Raw genomic sequence first — 19857 nt, forward strand, 5'->3', positions numbered from 1 at the left:
AATTTTGAAAAAAAAAAATCACAAAATAGATATCTACAAATTAATACTTAAGAACACGACAATGATTGGATGGAAGAAAAACAAAAGCAATTGATTCAGTTCACACTTTTTTCTCTTTTTATTTTTTTTATTTCTGTTCTCAACCAATCATATATGAGTGCCTCTCGTTGCTCGTTAGATTGCTAGGTTATTATTCTCTCTCTCTCTCACTCTCTCTCATATAGACGGTGACAACGAAAACCAAAATGGGCGTGCATGAGAAATGGAGAACAGATCCGTGCGGGACCCGCAACGCAGTTAGACTCCATCGCGTGACGTGAGACGAAGCGTCGAAACCTTTCTCTCCTCGACGCAAGAAACGGGAAGAAAGAGAGCGAGAGTTTGTTGGTTGCCATTAAAACTGTTGCAACATTCAAAGAAGAAGCCCTAAAACCAGGCGCCTTTTTAACGAACTCCTCACAAGCAAATGCAGAAAAGGAAAATGGGAGGAAGAACACGCAAAAAAGAAAAACATAGAACGTGGCAGAGCCGTACGCTTCCACGTAGGACCCCTGTTCTTTCCCCATCTCTCGACGTAACCAAATGCCAAGTTCGGAGCTCTCCCTATAAATTAGCTGCACCTCATCAGCCATTCGAGAGAGAGAGAGAAGGAGAGAGTTGTGTGGCCTGGAGGCATTTCACAAGTTAGAGAGAGACAGGGAGAGAAAGTGGTGGGGAGTCATTCTACAAGTCAGAGAGGGAGAGGGCGGGAGTGTGTGACCTGTGGAGTCATTTCACAGGTTACAGAGAGATCGATCTGTAGAGAGAGAGAGTGTGTGTCTGTGTGTCTATGATGATGGAGAAAGATGAGTTGGATTGGATTCTTGTGCCGCTGGGGTTGGGTCTCATGGTGGCCTACCATGTTTGGCTTGCGTACCGCATCGTGGTTCACCCGAAGTGCACCGTCATTGGCATCAACGCCGTCAACAGGCAGCTCTGGGTGAAGACCATGATGGAAGTAAGCCCCATCCTCTCTCTCTCTCTCTCTCTCTCTCTCTCTCTCTCTCTCTCTCGCGTTCGTGTTTTGATGTGTAGAATTAGGGCGAAGAACTTCTGCTTTCATCGAGTTCTTTGTTTTGTTTATGTGAAGAAATGGTCGATGGTGTTGCTTGCAATTCCTGAATAAAGAAAAAGATGGTATTGATCCTTCGGTTCTTCCTGCTTTCTTTGTTTCCGTTGATATGTCATTAGTTTCCCAAAAAGGTTCTTGGTGTCCTTCCTTGAGTTTCCAATAGGAAGTCGAACATTGCTTAGTGGGGAAGTCAGCATTAGGACTAAAAAAAAACATTTATAAACAGTTCCCGGTCCCACTTTACTGGATCTTGTATTTTCGTAAGCAGTTTTTCAGATGTTGGTAGGTTGATCCTCAAAAAACAAACGCAAAATCAGCACAGATGATGCAAAGTATGAATGAAACAATGTTTGTTGGTGGAGGCCCAATGGATTAAAGCCCCCTACAGGAACCCCGAACCTGTACTTTTATTCCCTTCTCAAGTTTGCTGTACAGGAAGGTCGTCTGACAAAATATTAACAAATATTTTTTGTTTATAATGGAAGATGAGGGATAGCTTTACGTGTACCTTAAAAGATGATGGCTGTTAGAATAGACAAAGGTTCGACAAAGATTGGTGCGAGATCAGACGAAAAAGGTTTACATCCTCCTGTAGCAACATGTTGGTTTTTCAGAGGTGATTTAAATTAGGATGATGCTATGTTGTCAGGGCTGATTCTTTAGATGCTCTTTTTTCATTTCGATGTAAGTAAGCTTGGATTAGATGTGCAGAATCTGAACTGCATATGTAAAAGCTGTTGAGAAATCGAAAATGATCGATTAAAAACTTTAAAACTGCTGAGAAGCATGTTTGAATTAGGAGCATAAAGTACCCTATTTATACCTAAGCAAGAAAATAGCAAACAAAACAACAATTAAAAGAGGCAGAAATTTGGTTCAAATGATCTGCAACTAAACTGGAAGCGCCATCGATTCTGGGGGAGATACCAACTAACGTCTGCTGAAACGTTATCTAAAGTCCATGAAAACTCGGCTCATAATCTGTTAAATTCGTGAGGGATTTGAGCCCATACTATCCTAGCCCTGAATATCTACTAGGCTAGACCACTTGGGCAACCAAGTGAATGAAATGTTGTAAAACTCTAGCCCATACTGTCGTTTTTTTCCAGTTCTTTTGTTCTCCTTCTCTTTCTTCCTCCTTTTTTTCCTTTCATCTGCTGCTACCCGCCTCGGTGCCGCCTGATCTCTGCCGCCGGCCTTGTTCTGCACTGTATTACTCTGTGATTTTGTGAAACATGAATGCCAACTGCAAAACTTTGCTAAGCGTTGAAACTGCTAGCCCTGTTCCTAAGAAAACTGACTGTTTGTAACTGTTTCCTATCTAATGTATATAGAAGAGGGAACTGTTGTCGCCTTTTAAGGAAACTTACAGACCTGTTTCTTCTCTGTGAGAAAAGTGACTGTTGTTCTAGAACTATCCATAACTTCTTACTAGAAGTGAAATAAGAAGTGGGGTCATGGTGGATGGTGATGGTGACAATGGCGGCAGCAGCTTTTGTGGTGGTGGTAGAGGCGGCAGTGATGGAGGTAGTGGCGTGGGGATGGAGGTGGTGGAGACAGGAAAGGCAAGTGCGTTTCCGAGTCCCCTGACCGTCAACCTTAGCTACCAATTATTACTTTAAAATATGAAAACGTGGCAAATAAGTGTCTGCTGCCCTTCTGTGCACCACCATTTAGTTACCATCTGCTTTATCATCATAACAGTCATATCAAATTCCAACTTCCCGTAGAACAATCTCCATTAACGTTTGTAACATGGAGAATTAGCATCATATGTTTCAACTGTTTTCTGTATGTTCCTTGGATATATTCACATGGATGTCACTTCCGAGGGATGAAAAGGGGCCCTTTGATTCAGACGCAGGGGAAGAAAGAAAAACACAGATCATCTGATAGTTCAGACACAAAGGAACTGCATTTTGCTTGTAAAACGGTCTGGAATAACATAATTGAAGGAAGAAAGGACCATCAGATTCTAAAATTCTGTTTGTTGAGAACACTTGCTTGGACCCAAAAGATTCGTTCTTCAAATTCCCCAGTTTCAGCCTCTACCCAAGTGATCTTCTGCCTGAGGAATGATTTGTTACTGCTGTAAGAATACCAGTCTGCTTTAGAATACATTTATTTAGCAACTCCCATGTAAATTGAATTTGGTGAAACGAGTGTTTGCTTATGGTGTTGTATGAACTATGAAAGTATTACTCACGAAAAATGGATACCACAATCTGGTAATTTTCATTTCAGGATCCTGGTAAAAATGGCATACTTGCAGTTCAAACTCTGAGGAACAACATAATGGCATCAACACTCATAGCATCCACTGCAATCATGCTCAGCTCGTTGATCGCCGTCCTGATGACGAGTAACGTCACCGGCCTGCCGTCCAAACCTGGTGCAGAAACTGTTCTTTTCCAAGGCAGCACCAGCAGATTGGCACTGTCAATCAAGTTCTTCTCCATCCTCCTCTGTTTCTTAACTGCCTTCCTACTGAACGTGCAGTCGATCCGGTACTACAGCCACGCCGGAATCCTCATCAACGTGCCGCTGAAGAAGCATTCACCAGTTCTCAGTCCAGACTACGTGGGGAGGGCCGTTAACCGGGGAAGCTACTTCTGGTCTTTGGGACTAAGGGCATTCTATTTCTCGTTCCCTCTGTTTCTTTGGGTGTTTGGTCCAATACCCATGTTCTTGTGCTGCATTGTTCTGGTGTTCCTGCTCTATTTTCTTGATATTCCTCTTGGTAGCTGCTTGGATGATGGCTCCGAGAAGAATGACATAGCAGAGATGGTTTAGAGAGGGGGAGAGAGAGAGAGAGAGGATTCAATCCAAGTTGAATCATGTAGAGAATTGCTAGTTCGTAGAGCTTATCAGACTGACTCTATTGATTGAGGAACATGATTCATTCACTGGAAACTTTGGTTTCTGGTGGGAAAGTAAAGTGTCCATGATCTTTTCTCTTCTTTCAAGTCTTCTCTTTCACTTTCAGGGATGTCAATGGTCGGATTTGAGTACGGATTTAATCTTTTTAGTATCCATGTTTATATTTTTTTGAGCCGAAGTCGGATTCCAATGTGAAAAAAGAAAAATATATACCATATCTTAATCCAAATCCGAATTCACATTTGAATCTAAATCCGGCTTTTAAACTGAATCCAAACCAAAATACAGTATGTTGAGGTACAACTTTCAAAATGTATGAACATTGTATAATATATTTGCTTAAACCTATGTCCGATCTGAATCTAAACCCGAATTCAATCAAATATTTACTTGGATGTCATTTCTGAAACCTAAATCCCATCTGATTTTTTAAGCAGATACCAAATTTTTTTCATGCCCATTTTTTTTTAGAGCAGTTTGATCATATAGCGGATCTAAATAGGATTCACTGACGCCACTATTTAATTCTTCCCCAAGAGATTCTAAAATGTTTTCATCGCATGAAATTTTCTGCTAAAACTCACGATCTTTAAGAGTCTCTTTGTGGGGATACTAGGCCAAACTCAAGGATCCATCAACTCACATGAATCTAACACTATTCAAAGGCACTCAGACCTTTAATTAAGACCGTCTATCTAATGCAGATGGATGGTTAAAAGAAAAATATAAAGAAAAATGTAAGAACTAATATTACATGACGACCATCACCCTTCTTTTTTTTTTGTATTTTATCTATTCATTATGATGGATTGTATAGCCCTTATTAGATGGTTGCGTATAGGGCTATGCATCGGGTCCGATTAACCGACAAGTACCTGGCAATAGCGAAACCAGAAAATTTTATCAAAGGGATACTTACCTTAGTGGGTTTGGTGCCTATGGAGCGTTAAAGTGAGTTTGCCGTAGGCACCACATCTGGCTGGAGACAGATCCAACCCCTTCCTGATAAAAATTTTCTAAGTGCATGTGTTGGTTGGAATGGGCAATGGCCCACACATAGCTCTGCTCCGATTCGAGCTCCAAAAAATCAGCTCGAGTGGGCCCAATAACATACCGAGTCAACAGGATTCAGCCTGTTACATTATTTATTATTATTTTACTTTTAATAATGATATATATTTTATTATTAAAAATATATTCTATATTAAAAAAAGTTTTGGGTTTCAGGTCTCCAGCCAAGGCACCCGATGCCAAACCTAACTGTGTGACTCCATTCAATTCTCTCTCTCTCTCTCTCTCTCTCTCTATATATATATATATATATATATATATATAAAAGCTCGAACCAACCAGAATAGCCATCTCAGCTCCTACTATAACTCATAATATGTGGACTTTTTAAACCTTATTCAATTGAGTGTAATGTTTCACATATTAACCATACGAAAACCTAAAAGAATTGACTCAAATCGGAGAAAACCCCTTAGGTGGAATGTACATCACAACAACATTTGATGAATATTTTAACTCTTCTTTTTAACCCCAGACCACCTGAGTCAAAGATAAAAACACGACCATTTAAAGTCTTGTTAGAAATATTTTAAGACCTTGCTATTTTTTATAAAAGCATGCTTTATTTAAAGTTGCTTTTGTCAAGAATATTGATTTTTTAATTTACTGTCCAAATTTAGATGGTTTACGGGCTGCTGTTATTTTTTTTTTTTGGGTGATCACGAAAAGTATATTTAAACTTGAAAATGATTTACGTAATATATATGTTTCCTATCTAGTTTTAGCTCTTATTTTATTATGATGATGATGATGATGATTATTATTATTATTATTATTATTATTATTATTATTATTATTATTATTATTATTATAAGTCAGACCTCAAGGATCTCAAATCATTTGATCTGAACGTAAAGATCTGAAATAAACAAACGTAGGCTCTTTGGATCTGAGTCAAGTGGATCGGATAACAAACCACATATACATCTAAATGGACAGAATCTGATCCACCCGATGGTCCATGCGTAGAAACCCGCGATTACGCGAAAATTTGATCCGATCTTGGTGCGGTTTGGATTTGATTTTAAATCCACGGAAAACTCATGGATCCACTCCCATTTAGGGTCTCACAAGAACCCGAACCGTTCCCTCCCTCGCGGCTCGCAGTCCCCTCTGCCCTGAAGCCCTCCGTGCCCTACCTCCTCCGGCATCGACCGACCGGCGCCGGCGCCGGTAAGATCTCTCTCGGGCGGTTTATCATCCTTCATCGGGAGACACTATTTTGTGTGTGAGTATTTTGGGTTTTGAAATTGTCCTGGATGTTGTCCTTTCTTGTAGCCGGTCTTTTGTTTTAGTTCGTTGCTGAGAGAACAAAAAATGAAAAATGAATTAGATCTTTATATGAAACAGTGTATTCATTTGCTTCGAGGAGAATTGCATTTCCTGTTGGAATCCTCATTCTTGCTGGGTTTCTTTGGTGGATTTATTGTTGACGTAGTAGCAAACATTTGAGTGGTGATGGAGAAAAGTTAGTGGAGAGTGCGAAATTGACGTGTTAACGCATTTCTGATGTTTGAGCAATGGCAGATGAGATAGTCCTGAAGCAGCTGACGAGCTCAGATAGGCAAAACCTGGAACCAGAAGAAAAGAGAAAAGGAGAGCAGTGTGTCTTCTCCGAGTGGTGACACTCTCATACTCTTATTTGCTTCTTTAGGCTTCTACCACCATGACCAAGTTTCGCAAGCTCGGCCGTCATGCCGCCCATCGGATGTCCATGCTTAGGTATCGAATTGAATACCTTCTTCTTTTTGCCAATCTTTGCGTTCTTAGATTACTTTTGCCCTTGTCAGAGTAAATGGTGCAATTATTTGTGTTGAGTACTCATAGATTCTTGGTTGTCTGATTACAGGACGATGGTTTCGCAGTTAGTGAAGCACGAGCGCATCGAAACGACAGTTGCGAAGGTGGATGTTTCCCTATTTTTCTTGTCACATACATCTTTAGTGATTGATGGGCTGGTCGGGTGGACTGGTCGGATGTGTTTGTTACGATCATTTAGTTGTTCTGCTGATTTTTTTTTATTTAGCCAGTGAGAATGACAATTTTCTTTGAGGGTTTTGATCTTCTCTTTTTTGTGGTTGTTAGGCTAAGGAAGTTCGGCGCCTCGCAGATAACATGGTTCAACTTGGGAAGGAGGTCAGTTTAGTTTTGATTGTACCTTTCCTTTTCAATGAAACTGCCAGGTTTTTGTCCAATTGTCTATGTTTCAGTTTTATGGGTTCCTTTATAGGTAAATTGACGTTTTCCTTGCTCATATTTTATGTCACAAATTGTGTGAAAGCAGCTATGTTGAGGAAGAGTAGGAATTTAGTTATTAATGTTGTCTTTATTTTCATGACCTTGCGGTATTTTCCATGGTAAAATATCTGAATGAATCCATGAATGTCATTATTCCTAACGTTCATTTTTAGTTATAATTATTTAAGCATTTTTGCAAACTGTAAAGCTTATTGCTCGACACTGAAGTTGTACTCTGTTTTTTGTGCTCTCTTCCTTTCCTTTTTCAAATTCTCTTATTTGTGCCAAAAACAAATGTCTTTCAAGTTCATAACATCTTCAAAAACTGGAATCATCTCAACCACATGCAAATATATATTTCAATGGACATAAATGGCTGGAGATGGATTCGTTAATCTTAATTCCTGAAAGTGGTTTTCAGGTGATGAGATTAAAAGAAGTGTAAGAATTCTTTGAGCAGATTAGAAATGAACTCACAAACTCATAATTGAAAAAAAAGAAACCCATTGATGACAGAGCACAATCATGTCTGAAGGCTCTGAGGTTTTCAGGCCAAATGGATTGTCTACAACTTGCAGAATCTTTTTGTTTGTGTTAGTGTCATGTTATACAGGCATGGGAGGCGTTGTGATCAACAGAAAACAGTAATTCACAATGTTACCTTGTAGTCACATTGTTACCTTGTAGGTATACTGAGATTGATTACTCTCAGAAGATTAGCTTCCAAAAATTTGTACCATTTACCTAAAAATTTCCACTTATATTGGTGTTCAACTTTTCTGTGGTAATTCTGGTTGTCCAATTCACTCTGCTTTTTATCCTTTTCTACCTCTGGGTTGAAGGGAAGAAGATGGTGCTGAGAAATTGTTCTATTGTATCATGTTATTGAAATCAACTCCAAGCTCTCAGAACCTAGAAATGTGCATGTACGATGTTGTGCGTTATTTATTTGAAAAATAAATCCAAAATTTGCTCCGACTAGAACATATCTGGGAGCTGGAAGCCTTTTCATATTTAAGACTGTTTCTTGGGCTGTGTATGTACATTTATATGTTTCTTATAGCAAAATTTAAGCCTAATTGTCCACATGCCCAGGATTTTGATTACTAATTTAAATCTGTTTAATCATCTCATCACAATATTCAGGGTACTCTTTCCGCTGCAAGGCAAGCTGCTGCTTTTGTTCGAGGTGATGATGTTATTCATAAACTCTTTACTGAACTTGCTTATCGTTACAGGTCTGTATTTCTCAGCATCTCACTGTTGATGTTTGGTTTGTAATTTGTTCTTGATTTTGATCATTTATATTGGGAGGCATTTTTTTTTATTTTAACAGGGACAGATGTGGCGGATATACAAGAGTGCTTCGAACACGAATACGAGTTGGGGATGCTGCACCCATGGCATATATTGAGTAAGATCTTCCCAAGGACATAGTTATGGACACTGACACAGAAACATGTGTACATGCATTACATTATAAATAGGCAAACAAATGAATAACCAAATAAGCTGAAAAACATGGAGGGTATGATGACAATACAATTGGTGAAGGTGGTTTTGCATGCTGAACCTGTGTGTGATTTCTAGATTCCTAAATACTTTATCTGAAGATTGTAGATTATCATGATGATATAGTTGAGGTAGAGGGTGTTTGTTTTCAGAGTTTCCACTTTCCAGATCCTTTATGGAAAGGTTTAAGTTCATTTTAATAGGTTGTCTATTAAACAAGTATGGAAGGTTGAAAGTTGGGCTGCAGGAAACTGTCTTCTTACTGGTCTTGTTGAAGCATACTAAGATTTCTTTTGTGGTTCTGTTTCTACCTCGTCAGGTACATATATTTATCCTACTAGCATAGTTTCATGTTGGAGCCAAATTTTTATGCCACTTAGGCCTGGAAGGAAGCATGCATGTGGCAACTTTGTCGGGCCTCCTTCTTCCTTATTGAATGACCTCAATTATCAAATATGAATAGTTAGTCATGATTAGCACTGTGCATACATGAGTATAACTGCTGATGTTGGAACTGGACCTGCACATCGTGCTTTGCCCGATGGGTTGTGCTGAATACTTTTGTGCTTGTCAAGGAAAAGAAATAGGAGTATATGTTTAATGTATTTGATGTGCCAAACTTTTAGGAATTTTCATTTCTAAGGTCCTGCTTAATTATTAATTTTATGGTGGCTATTCTATTGGAGCATGAAAAATTAAGTACCAATGACTGTCTTGCCTTAAGATTTCCTTTCCTTAGCTGGAAAGAGGATAGGCTTTTCTCATTAGTCATTAGCTTCTCGACTGCGTCTGATCCTTTGGTTTGAGTACCTTGTATTAGCTTTTTCCAGCCTTACGCGATGCTTGATCTATTGAAATCATGTGCTCGTTTAAAAAGTGCTTGTGAATTATATTTGCATGGGTTGTCATTCTTTAGTATCTGCAGGTTTATTGACAGAGAAAATGAGCTAAGGCAATCAAAACCAGCTACTCCCCAAATCCCTCAGAGGCCTGCAATGGATCCCTGGACAAGAGCCCGTGCCTGCCAGCAGTGGGCAGCACCTACAGAGGAAAAGTCTGGTTCGTCAGATTGAAAAGCCGACTCTTTTTCGTGCAACCTCCAGACTTTCTTGTGCGAAGCCTACTTCATTTTTCGTGTGTCGAGCCTGCATTTCTTGCACTGCAGTTCTAATCTGCAATAATGCTTGTGCCAGCCCATTGCAGCATGCTGCCAACTATTTCTATTTTGCAGGCCAATTTTCTGTTTTCTGTATCTTCAGCAACTCAATTCTGTTGCCCCTGTTCTAGTTTCGTTTAATGCCTGTGTAATCCCCAATAGACTGCCAATAATACATGTTATAAGACTTTGTGCCTTTTATGAGTTCTAAATTCTTCTAAAGTATCAATTTTTTGGGTATTCCAGGTTCCCTTTTCTTCTCCCTTGATAGTGAGGAATTGCGTGAATGAGTTTTTTTTGTGAATCTTGACTAAGGGTGGTGGCATGTAAGGTGAAAAAGAAGGCTGTGATGTTTCTGCTTCACTCATTAGCACAGATCTGACAGCATTCTATACGTCTGATTCAGGGAAGTTTTAAAAATCTGACAGCATTCTATACGTCTGATTCAGGGAAGTATTAAAAATCTGATAGCATTTTAGCCATTTGATTCAGCCGGTGCATCCCCATCGCTCCAAATTTGTAAGGGAATGATCCAGAGTCATCTGGTCATTTAATGAGAACTGTTCATCTAGAGCTTTTGATTGCAACTAAAAAACAAAGACAAATTGTGTGAATTAATACTAAATGGTGAAAATACTGACTTTTTTTCTTCTTGTTTTTCTTTTAACCATCTTTGATACTAGAAGAGAGCTTTCGTTAAATGATTGGGTGACTCTCAAAAGACATTTCAATTTTTACATATATATATATATGCTCTTGAGTGTTAGATCTATAAGAAACAGAAATATGTGAATTAATAATGCATAACTAAAATGCACTCTTTAGTTTCTTCCAACTGCCAATCTAAATTAAATCAACGACTTAAATCATTTTTTACGGATCTAAGTCTAACACCTAAAGATTCGCTGCGCATTTGGCTGCTTCTTGTTCATGCATAGACATGCACATATCCACGTGCACGCACAAACACATGTTGTGACATGGGTTTTGCAAGAATCTCTCCCTTTTTTTTTAGAACCATTTACTCCTTGCTGTACCTGTTGGATGGGAGATGAGCCCAAACAACCACCCTGGTTGATGCAACCATCGGCAGCACAATCAGGAGCTAACCTTTCCGTCAACGGGCGGCGTGAAGACGGTCTATCTAACGTTCTTACTTGCAACTTCCATGCGATCAGAAACAACTAAAAGCAAGCCAGGGAGGAAAAAAAGTGAGAGAAAATACAAAACTGGAGAAACCTATGTCACCATAGTGCAGGGTGAGGGTGTTGGTGCGGGTGCCGGAACGGTACATCTCGTGGCGGTGAGGTGAAGGTATTTTATTTATTATTTTTATTTTTAATTTATTATATATATAATAAAATAAACATATTATTACAATTTAGTTATTAATGTTTACAATCTTTAAATAATTGTATTGCATAGAAAAATATCAAAACAATATATATTATATAAATAATTTAGTAATATGATATTTTAACTAGGTTCGGGTATGAGTCGAAACCGCACCCATGTTCGGTGTGCACTCGACTCGATGCGGACTGAGATGCGGCAGTAAAATAGAAGAGTCTGGTGACTTGGGCTATGACCAGTTTGGCAAGTTTTTTCTCCCCTAATTACAAAGAAGGCCCTCATGATTTCAGATTTTGTAAATACCTGCCATGCATTTGCCGGAGGGTTGCCGATTAACTCATCATTTTTTTTAAAAAACTCATGTGTGTTAGGTGAGCTCGCCCCTCTCTCCGAGTCTCCCACCAACCCACCAGTGAAGTCAGGTCGATGGTTCACGAAAAGTGGTAACACCCTTAGGTCAAGCCAATTAAGCGGGTGCTAGCAGAGACAGGTTGTTTCTTTGTAGCTGCACACGTGGCTTGCAATGAGTCATGGCCTTGAAATCAGCATGACGCCCCTTGACCTAGAAAGCCAGGATCCGGATCGGTAGGTAACAATGGCCGCCTTTGTGTCTTCCGATCCGCACGAGCAGGGAAGGAGACGCTGATTATTTCGTTACCCATAAATCAAGCTCGCGATCTCCCAAGTAATAAAATCTTGCTTGGTTAATGAATTTTATGCATGTCCAAAAGCAAATGAGAAATATAATGTATAAATATAAATGTTCATGTAAAGTAGATGAATAGTTGAAAAAAAAATAAAGAGAAAAAAGTGTAAATTAATATTAGATAACAAAATGTTCATCACTTTTTTCTTTTTATTTTTTTCTTAATCATCCGTTATGTTGAATTAGATGGTACAAATTAGATAGTCATTCAATTTTTCAATATGTATATTAGAACATAGGTAACTATCATACTTTATAAGTCATTGATTTTAACAAAATCATATAGTAAAAATTAAGTACAATAAAAATTTTATTATATTTTGAAAATAGTGAAATATCATTCAATAGAGGCAATGGTTCTTGATTTAGAAAACTCATTTGTTTCAATTTCAATCTCTTGAAAGATATAACTATGTTTTCATTTTTTTCAAGTGGATATGTAAAATTTTAACTCCGTTAACATTAATGGCTCTAACAATTTCCATCAGGCACATGAATGTTTGGCGCATGTATATATATTAAAAATTTGCATGCTTTTACAGTATTATTGTTTTAAGTGAAAATATTTTTTATAGATGTTATGTTATTTGGATTGGCCCTTAACTAGGTGATTGATAAATTGGTGTCTCCCTTGTTTCTATCTATTTATCGTGTTTGAGTTGTCGAAATGAATAGATTATCCAAATTAGTTATTCAAGTTAAAACTTTATCTTTACAACTTTGTTCTCCAAGGATAAATGCAAATACTTTTCAAACTACAGGATCTTGTTTTGTTGAATGGATTTATGGTAAGTTGCCAATCACGGCCCAAAACTAGGTGGATTTTCCAATTACCAATAAGTACGACTGCAAAAGGAAAAAACTTAAGTTTGTTCGAGTTAGGAAAATAAACACACATATAAATTTAATTTATTTACTGCCTCCTAGGGAATGCCGTTTAGCGGCTAAATTATAAAAACAGAAACAAAAAAAAAAACTGGAACTTGCTTTTGTAATTTAGGTAAAACCGAAGCGCCTTTTTGAATTTTTGAAAGTTCTGAAGGAACGCCTACTACACGTGGCAGCCATATGGCTGCTGGGTTTGAGGGTGACGTGAAATAGGCTTTTCCAGAAATGCTGCAAGGAAGATTTCAAAAACGTTGGCAGTCGATCCTTGCTTCCCGGAAGGAGCCCCTGTATATTTATAGCAGCGAAGGGGCTCGCGGCCATTGCTCACCTTCCCCATTCCCCATTCCCTCAGAGAGAGAGAGAGAGAGATTGGAGTTGCAGGCGAAGACGACGGTCCGGTATCTATAATGGCAGCGGCGGCATCTTCTTCTCTTGGAAACCTCAATGCTTCTTCTTCCCAGTGGCTGGGAAGGAGGCCGATCAACCGCACGGCCGTCCTGCCGACCCGCCGGCTCTCGCTGTCCGTCAGGGCCGCCACTGGGGCCTACACCGAGGAGCTCGTCAAAACCGCCGTGAGTCTCTCTCTCTCCCTCTCTCTCGTGTATGTGATGGATTTCGATGACGCGGACTTGTGATTTTTGTTGGTTTGTGATAAATTCGGTCGATTTTTCTCTTTTGGTCGAGTCAATGTTTTTCCGTCGCGGTAGATGATTTGTGGTTTTTTTTAGTTCAAATTCGACTTTTTGTTACTTTGATTCATGGTCCTCCTTGAAGGACCATTTTCTTCTCTTTTTGATCCAATTTTTCGGCAAATATTCTGCTTTTTCTTGTTGCAAGTTCAGATTTGTTGGTGAATTTAAGATTGTTTTATCATGTAAAGAGTTTCCATTATTGTTTTCCATGACTTTTCAGGCAGTGATTTATTTTTCCTGGTCTTAGTTTCTAGGATTTTGATGTTTGATCTCTAATATGCTGATCTTCTCCAAAGGATCATGATTTGTTATCTAAGGGAACTTCGTCTTAAGACTTATTAAAAATTCTGGTTCCCCTTATAATGCGTGTCAATTTTTGCCGACTTAAATTACGAATATCACGGGTTTGTTTGCCTGAACGGATGTATTTGATTGTTCTGACTGAAATGCAATAAAAGCTGCGGTGCCTTGTCTTCTCCAATTTCTTAACGTTTAAGATTTTTTTTTATAATTTGAAACCAAATTGCTTTTTGACGTTTTTGTTCTGTTTTCTATCTTTTTTAAAAAAAAAATTGGGCATCGGATTGTTCAAGCATTTAAATTGCACGTAATTTGAAATTTTGATTCTTCATTTTAACTACAAGGTGCTATTGTTTTTCCGTTGTTTCTATCTTCATTGCTGCGGGATTCATCTTATTGAAATGTTTTAACCTGATAAAGAGCATCCTGAAACCATGCCTGATTCTGACCTCATGATTCAACTTATTAGCCAAACCTAAGCTCCAGTATTGCTCGATTTGTTTTTGGTTTCTCCTTTTGGGACACATGAAGACGTGACCTATGCTAGACAGACCCTAAGATTCTGACGGCACCTGGGTCTGGTTGTATCTTTCATATACTTTTAGTAACAGGTGGTTGGTTATCTGAAAATGACCATGTCTATGTTGGTTAACCTGAATGGTACATTGTGGTTCGAGTGCTCAATGGCCCTGTTCACTGTTAGTTCCCTTACTACTTGTTACTGGCCGCTGATGGAGTTTTGCCTACTCTATGGATAAACAAGGCTTTCCTTCATATTGATTCATCTTGCGTGTTTGTCTAGAAAACCATTGCCTCTTCTGGTCGTGGTATTCTTGCTATAGATGAGTCGAACGCCACTTGTGGGAAACGGCTTTCTTCAATTGGTCTGGAGAACAATGAAACCAACCGCCAAGCTTATAGGCAGCTCCTTCTTACAACCCCTGGGCTTGGGGAATACATTTCTGGTGCAATTCTTTTTGAGGAGACTCTGTATCAGTCAACAACAGATGGAAAGAAGTTCGTTGATTGCTTGCATGATGAGAAAATTGTACCGGGAATTAAAGTGGATAAGGTAATTCCAGTTACTTGGTATCACCTGACTGATTTTCTGTCTGCAGAGTGCAAACTAATGCCTCTGTTTCTCCCTTTTCAAGGGCTTGGTTCCTCTGCCAGGATCCAACAATGAGTCATGGTGCCAAGGTTTGGATGGGTTGGCTTCAAGGTCTGCCGAGTATTACAAGCAGGGAGCTCGTTTTGCGAAATGGTGAGGGCAATTACACATTCTACATATGACCTTTCGAGAAAAAGATGCTTAGAATCTCATGATGATGGGTTTTCTACTTTTATTTACTTACTGAAGCGCAGTGTCACTGTTTTCAAAACAGCTTCCATATGAACTTTAACATGAAAGATATTTAACTTGTGAACATAAACTCACATTTACAGGCGTACAGTTGTTAGCATTCCTTGTGGCCCATCTGCCTTGGCTGTCAAGGAAGCAGCATGGGGACTTGCTCGTTATGCCGCAATTTCTCAGGTACCTCCAAGTGACTGCACTTCAATGTTTTTGCAGCTTCTTAGTTCACTTTTTTTATATTAGATAACCCACAAGTTAAGGCCTAATTTTGTCCATCAAAAGATCCGTCATCACTTCCTATCTGCATATTGCATGCCATGAAATGAAGTAGGTTCACTTGACACATCTCTGAACTGTGGATTGGGTAATGGTTTAAAACATGAGCTCTTCTACTAGATCTATTTGTTGTCATTTATGCTTTTCAAAAGCAAGCTTATAAGGAAAAGCTTTTCTTCTGGTTTGCAGCCTTTCATAGCTGCACTGCTCTATGAAGTTATTTGTCTTTCATTCAGAGTCTGAGACTAACTTTTGCTAGTGTAAATTCATATTATTTTGACAGGTAACATAAAATAAGATATAGATCATGTAGCTTCTTTAGGCAATCAGCTCCTGTTTTCTGTTCTTGCTTTATCTGTTACATAGTGTGCTGATATGAGAATGTTAGAGTACATTGAACTCGCAAATCAGGAATGTGGATGGTTCTACGGCAAAGCAAGTTAGGTTATGTTGAGAAGTGATGGAGTAACAGATGTTGGAACTTTGTTTTGTGTCTCGGTTGACTGCATCTTGTTTTTTAAGTTTTGAAAATCGATAATGAAAACTAAATGTTCCTTCTAACCTGTCTGAATTGTCCTCAGCAAAAGGCTCAGTCAGAAGCTCCATGAGGACTAGTGCACTTGCATTTTTGGGATTTTCAAGAATCTAGTTTAGGTTCCATGCATTGTGGCCCTAAAAAGAAGTTTGCATTTCTTTATGCAAGAAGATGCTTATAGGGTTAAAATATTCATGGAACATGAAAGACTATGTTACGTTACAATACGAGGAAAACTAGGAGATGGGAACGTGAAGTACTGATATGCTAGCTAAGGAAGTGAACACAGTCACAATAGGACAAAAACTATGAGATATAAAAGCAAAATTTTCACAAACCAAGCTAAAGTGTCCTGTTTTTTACTCTTGTATCATGGCAAATGATGATTATATGGACTGACTACAATTTAAGTTTATATGCTATAGGTATATGTCTGCAGGTAATTTCTCGGATAATCTCATGCACATTCATGCCTGCAATTTTTTAGTTTTCTTCTACTGTGCAGGATCTGGTGAGCTCAAAACTAACCAATTCATTTTCAGGACAACGGTCTTGTGCCAATTGTGGAACCTGAGATTCTTCTTGATGGAGACCACTCAATTGACAGAACTCTTGAAGTAGCAGAGAAGGTCTGGGCTGAGGTTTTCTACTACCTAGCAGAGAACAATGTCGTGTTTGAAGGAATTCTTTTGAAGCCTAGCATGGTATGTCCTGGAGCTGAACAGAAAGAAAAGGCATCCCCAGAAACGATTGCCAAGTACACACTAAAGATGCTCAACAGGAGGGTACCCCCAGCTGTTCCTGGAATTATGGCAAGTTACTCTTGCCCTTCCTTCTGATGATCCGTTCTTTTTTCTTTTGTTTCCATCTTAATTCAGTTGATGACGTTGTATCTTCATCATGTTTAATCGCATGGCCTTCGCTTTGATTTATCACGATCTTCTGCTTATGTTCAATTTTCTGTGCAGTTCTTGTCTGGAGGCCAATCTGAGGTGGAAGCAACCCTTAACTTGAATGCAATGAACCAATCCCCCAACCCCTGGCATGTTTCATTCTCATACGCACGTGCTCTGCAAAATTCAGTCCTGAAGACATGGAAGGGCCGTCCTGAAAACGTGGAGGCAGCACAGAAGGCACTGTTGGTGCGTGCCAAGGCTAACTCTCTGGCACAGCGTGGTCTCTACACAGGCGAGGGTGAGAGTGAAGAAGCTAAGAAGGGAATGTTTGTTAAGGGTTACACATACTAAGCTGGTTATGACTATGATCAGCACCAACACAATAAGTATCCCAATCTCCTGGAGGTCTGACTTCCTCCAGTTCTGGTTGTCATTTCTCTATTTTGTCCAAGCTTTAGGCAGTTTTTCTATGCTAGGATCTTAGGTTCAAAGGGTGTCGAAAGCTGATTTTTTTTTTAAATAAAGGGAGCTTCTAAGGGACTCCTGGCGATTTTGGAAGGCATTGCTGCTCCGACCGTCTGTATGGTTCATGACTGGCGAACAAGCATGAAGCAATGAAAAGCTATTAAATATTCCATACATTTTCTTTTCATATAGTTTTGCCATGTTATGTAGGAAAACAATATGGATGGGACTCCAGTTTTGTTAGTAATATGCGTTGCGTTTGGTTGTTTGATTATTTAATTGACTGCTTTTGGCAGATGGGCTCTAAACGAATTTATGTATTAGCGTTAAATTAGCACACACGCTTTCTCTCATACATCTACTTTACAATTGTGGTCTTGAAGGACCTATAGAGAGCTTGTTTGATTGTTGCTACACTGGCGTACTATTGGTGCTGAGACCTGCCCCTTCATGCAGATTTATAAATGCATGATAGTTGTTAATTTGTTTGAGACTTCTCTTGCAAGGACCGGCACAAGAAGCTCATATACTTTGTTTTCGAAGGAACGCTTTTTATGTATCTTGTGTTCCAGCTTTCGCCATTGAATGCGTAGAGTAGAACATCCTGTTCCAGAACAAGTATGATGTTTCACAGATCAACGACTTCGGAGAGTTCTAGCGCGGCTCTGCTCGGGGGCTTAGAACTTAGATTTTCTTTCTTGACTATCGGAAAGAAGAGGATCTGCAAATGGGAGAGCTTACCTGTATCTGGCTATTTTAAGAATGGAACTTCAACGATGGATGTCCCCGGCTGGTCTGACAATCTTTCATCATTTCTGATGAATTGTCTTTTTCTTTTTCTTTGTGTCTTTTGACTGCTTGAGCTTAAAGAGCTCGGGCTTCCGAAGTCGGTCACAATCAGCTAAATGGATCGCATTGGGACCGAATAATGGAATGAATCGCATTTGGTAGTTCTATCAAGAGTGTATCGTTGTACGTCAGTTCTGTGGAACACTCTCACAAATATCATTTTATGGGTTTTAAATGATATGGGTGCAATATGGCAAAGCTGTTTTCTCAAGAAAATCTTGAGGAAAATTAAAAGAAAAAATAATTTTAAAAACAAAGAGAAAAAAGTGCAGTAGTAAAAAATGGCAATAAAAAACGAAGAAACTATATTTCTTTTTCACGTGTTTAGGAGATCTTTCCGTTTTGAAGTTTTTAAAAAGAGTGTTATTTTTGCGGTTTTTTTTTTGTTGGCTTAATTTTTATCTATAAAACGAGTTTCTTTTTTTAAAAAAAAAGAAAAAAAACGTAATCCAATGCCTCAATAGGTCAATGCAGTTTAGATAGGCTTTTTTTCCAACAAAATGGTAAAAGAAATGTTAAATGTTTGTCAAAAAAATTATCGCAAAACTACGTATTCAAGCTGGTTGATGCCGACCAATATGGCGCTACTTGATGTATTATGCATCAAAATATGTCAAAACATCAAATTAGGCTGACCCGTGTTTGTAGCCTGATTTTAAAAGAAAGCACAAGGCCTGTTTCTGCCTCTTTTATGAGAGGGAAGAAGGACCAATTGGCGTCGGGTAACTGTAGCAATATGACACTACTATGATACGTTAACGTACCATAGCATTGGATAGATAACTTTATTTCAAATAGCTTTACATTCAAATATGAAAATACGCTTAGGCAACTGAAATAACCTGTGGGAGATTTATTGTGAATGACAGTGCTTCAACATGTCTCATTTGTTTCGTCTTTACCTGTACAAGCCGGGCAAAACTTAATGTTATAATCGAGACATGTACACCCATTAGTCCACATTTTTTGCAATCTGCATTGATTTGTCGAAATAAATAGTGTCTTAAATTGAATCTTTGTTATTCCATTCCTTCTTAGCATTTTTTTTCCCAAGTGATTGACTCCAATATTTCTATTTAGTATTGTTGCCAACACAAATAAAGTGTAGTTTTATTTGGGTGAGTGGAAGGAAACTCCCACCTGATTGAGAGGCCGAAGCTCTCTTTTTTTTCTTTGCCTTTGGAATCCAAAGCTATCTTGGGACCTCGGTGTTTGTAGTCCAAATAAATAACATCTAAAAAAATAAAAACTGAAAACATACACCATTCAACCAACCTGCTGAGAACCATATCTCTTTCAAGAGTCGAATTCTTTGGATGTTCTAATTGAACGATCCTTAGCAGGAAAAAAGAAAGTGCAGGAAAAAAGAAAGTGTAGCCAATAACATATATTTTAAAATTCAGAGGTCCCACTTGAGATCGACTTTTACCTAATCAAGAGGTCAGAATTGAGATCGAGATAAATCTCAATTGACTGAAATAAAACCAGGAGCGTAATCGGAAGAGGCCCTAGGCGGGCGTCGTATAACAACACTTTTCCCCGCCTTTTATGTGGCACGGCAGAATTTTTTGC

General features: G+C 38.8%; 3 protein-coding genes across 4 annotated transcripts; all 3 read left to right on the top strand.

Moving 5' to 3' along the window:
- The first annotated feature begins 640 nt into the window (after positions 1 to 640).
- On the top strand, positions 641 to 4144 carry LOC116246891 (uncharacterized). Its single transcript, XM_031618796.2, has 2 exons — positions 641 to 997; positions 3356 to 4144. Exons 1-2 carry the CDS (start codon positions 830 to 832, stop codon positions 3902 to 3904), a joined length of 717 nt encoding a protein of 238 aa, XP_031474656.1. The 5' UTR covers positions 641 to 829; the 3' UTR covers positions 3905 to 4144.
- A 1981-nt stretch (positions 4145 to 6125) lies between these two features.
- Positions 6126 to 10208, top strand: LOC116246675 (uncharacterized). Of its 2 annotated transcripts, none has more exons than XM_031618493.1 (7): positions 6126 to 6235; positions 6590 to 6784; positions 6912 to 6966; positions 7148 to 7198; positions 8447 to 8538; positions 8637 to 8714; positions 9738 to 10208. In XM_031618493.1, the coding sequence occupies exons 2-7, from the start codon at positions 6729 to 6731 to the stop codon at positions 9883 to 9885; spliced, it is 480 nt and encodes a 159-aa protein (XP_031474353.1). In that variant the 5' UTR covers positions 6126 to 6235; positions 6590 to 6728; the 3' UTR covers positions 9886 to 10208. The 2 variants fall into 2 exon arrangements, with proteins under 2 accessions (XP_031474353.1, XP_031474352.1); XM_031618492.2 differs by having other exon boundaries at positions 6128 to 6290.
- A 3010-nt stretch (positions 10209 to 13218) lies between these two features.
- On the top strand, positions 13219 to 17610 carry LOC116248331 (fructose-bisphosphate aldolase 1, chloroplastic). The gene is made up of 6 exons (XM_031621068.2): positions 13219 to 13487; positions 14710 to 14979; positions 15062 to 15171; positions 15354 to 15444; positions 16618 to 16887; positions 17044 to 17610. The coding sequence occupies exons 1-6, from the start codon at positions 13323 to 13325 to the stop codon at positions 17320 to 17322; spliced, it is 1185 nt and encodes a 394-aa protein (XP_031476928.1). The 5' UTR covers positions 13219 to 13322; the 3' UTR covers positions 17323 to 17610.
- Positions 17611 to 19857: the final 2247 nt, after the last annotated feature.

Source organism: Nymphaea colorata, chromosome 2, assembly GCF_008831285.2.
Source record: "Nymphaea colorata isolate Beijing-Zhang1983 chromosome 2, ASM883128v2, whole genome shotgun sequence".
In the NCBI taxonomy this organism is placed as follows: domain Eukaryota; kingdom Viridiplantae; phylum Streptophyta; class Magnoliopsida; order Nymphaeales; family Nymphaeaceae; genus Nymphaea; species Nymphaea colorata.

Excerpts from the sequence above, each read along its gene's own strand:
- LOC116246891 (XM_031618796.2), top strand. The coding sequence starts at position 830 with ATGATGATGGAGAAAGATGAGTTGGATTGGATTCTTGTGCCGCTGGGG. Across the intron at positions 998-3,355 it reads GGGTGAAGACCATGATGGAA|GATCCTGGTAAAAATGGCAT; the intron begins GTAAGCCCCATC and ends TTTTCATTTCAG.
- LOC116248331 (XM_031621068.2), top strand. The coding sequence starts at position 13,323 with ATGGCAGCGGCGGCATCTTCTTCTCTTGGAAACCTCAATGCTTCTTCT. Across the intron at positions 14,980-15,061 it reads CGGGAATTAAAGTGGATAAG|GGCTTGGTTCCTCTGCCAGG; the intron begins GTAATTCCAGTT and ends TCCCTTTTCAAG. Across the intron at positions 15,172-15,353 it reads GGAGCTCGTTTTGCGAAATG|GCGTACAGTTGTTAGCATTC; the intron begins GTGAGGGCAATT and ends TCACATTTACAG.
- LOC116246675 (XM_031618493.1), top strand. The coding sequence starts at position 6,729 with ATGACCAAGTTTCGCAAGCTCGGCCGTCATGCCGCCCATCGGATGTCC. Across the intron at positions 6,785-6,911 it reads CATCGGATGTCCATGCTTAG|GACGATGGTTTCGCAGTTAG; the intron begins GTATCGAATTGA and ends GTCTGATTACAG. Across the intron at positions 6,967-7,147 it reads TCGAAACGACAGTTGCGAAG|GCTAAGGAAGTTCGGCGCCT; the intron begins GTGGATGTTTCC and ends TGTGGTTGTTAG.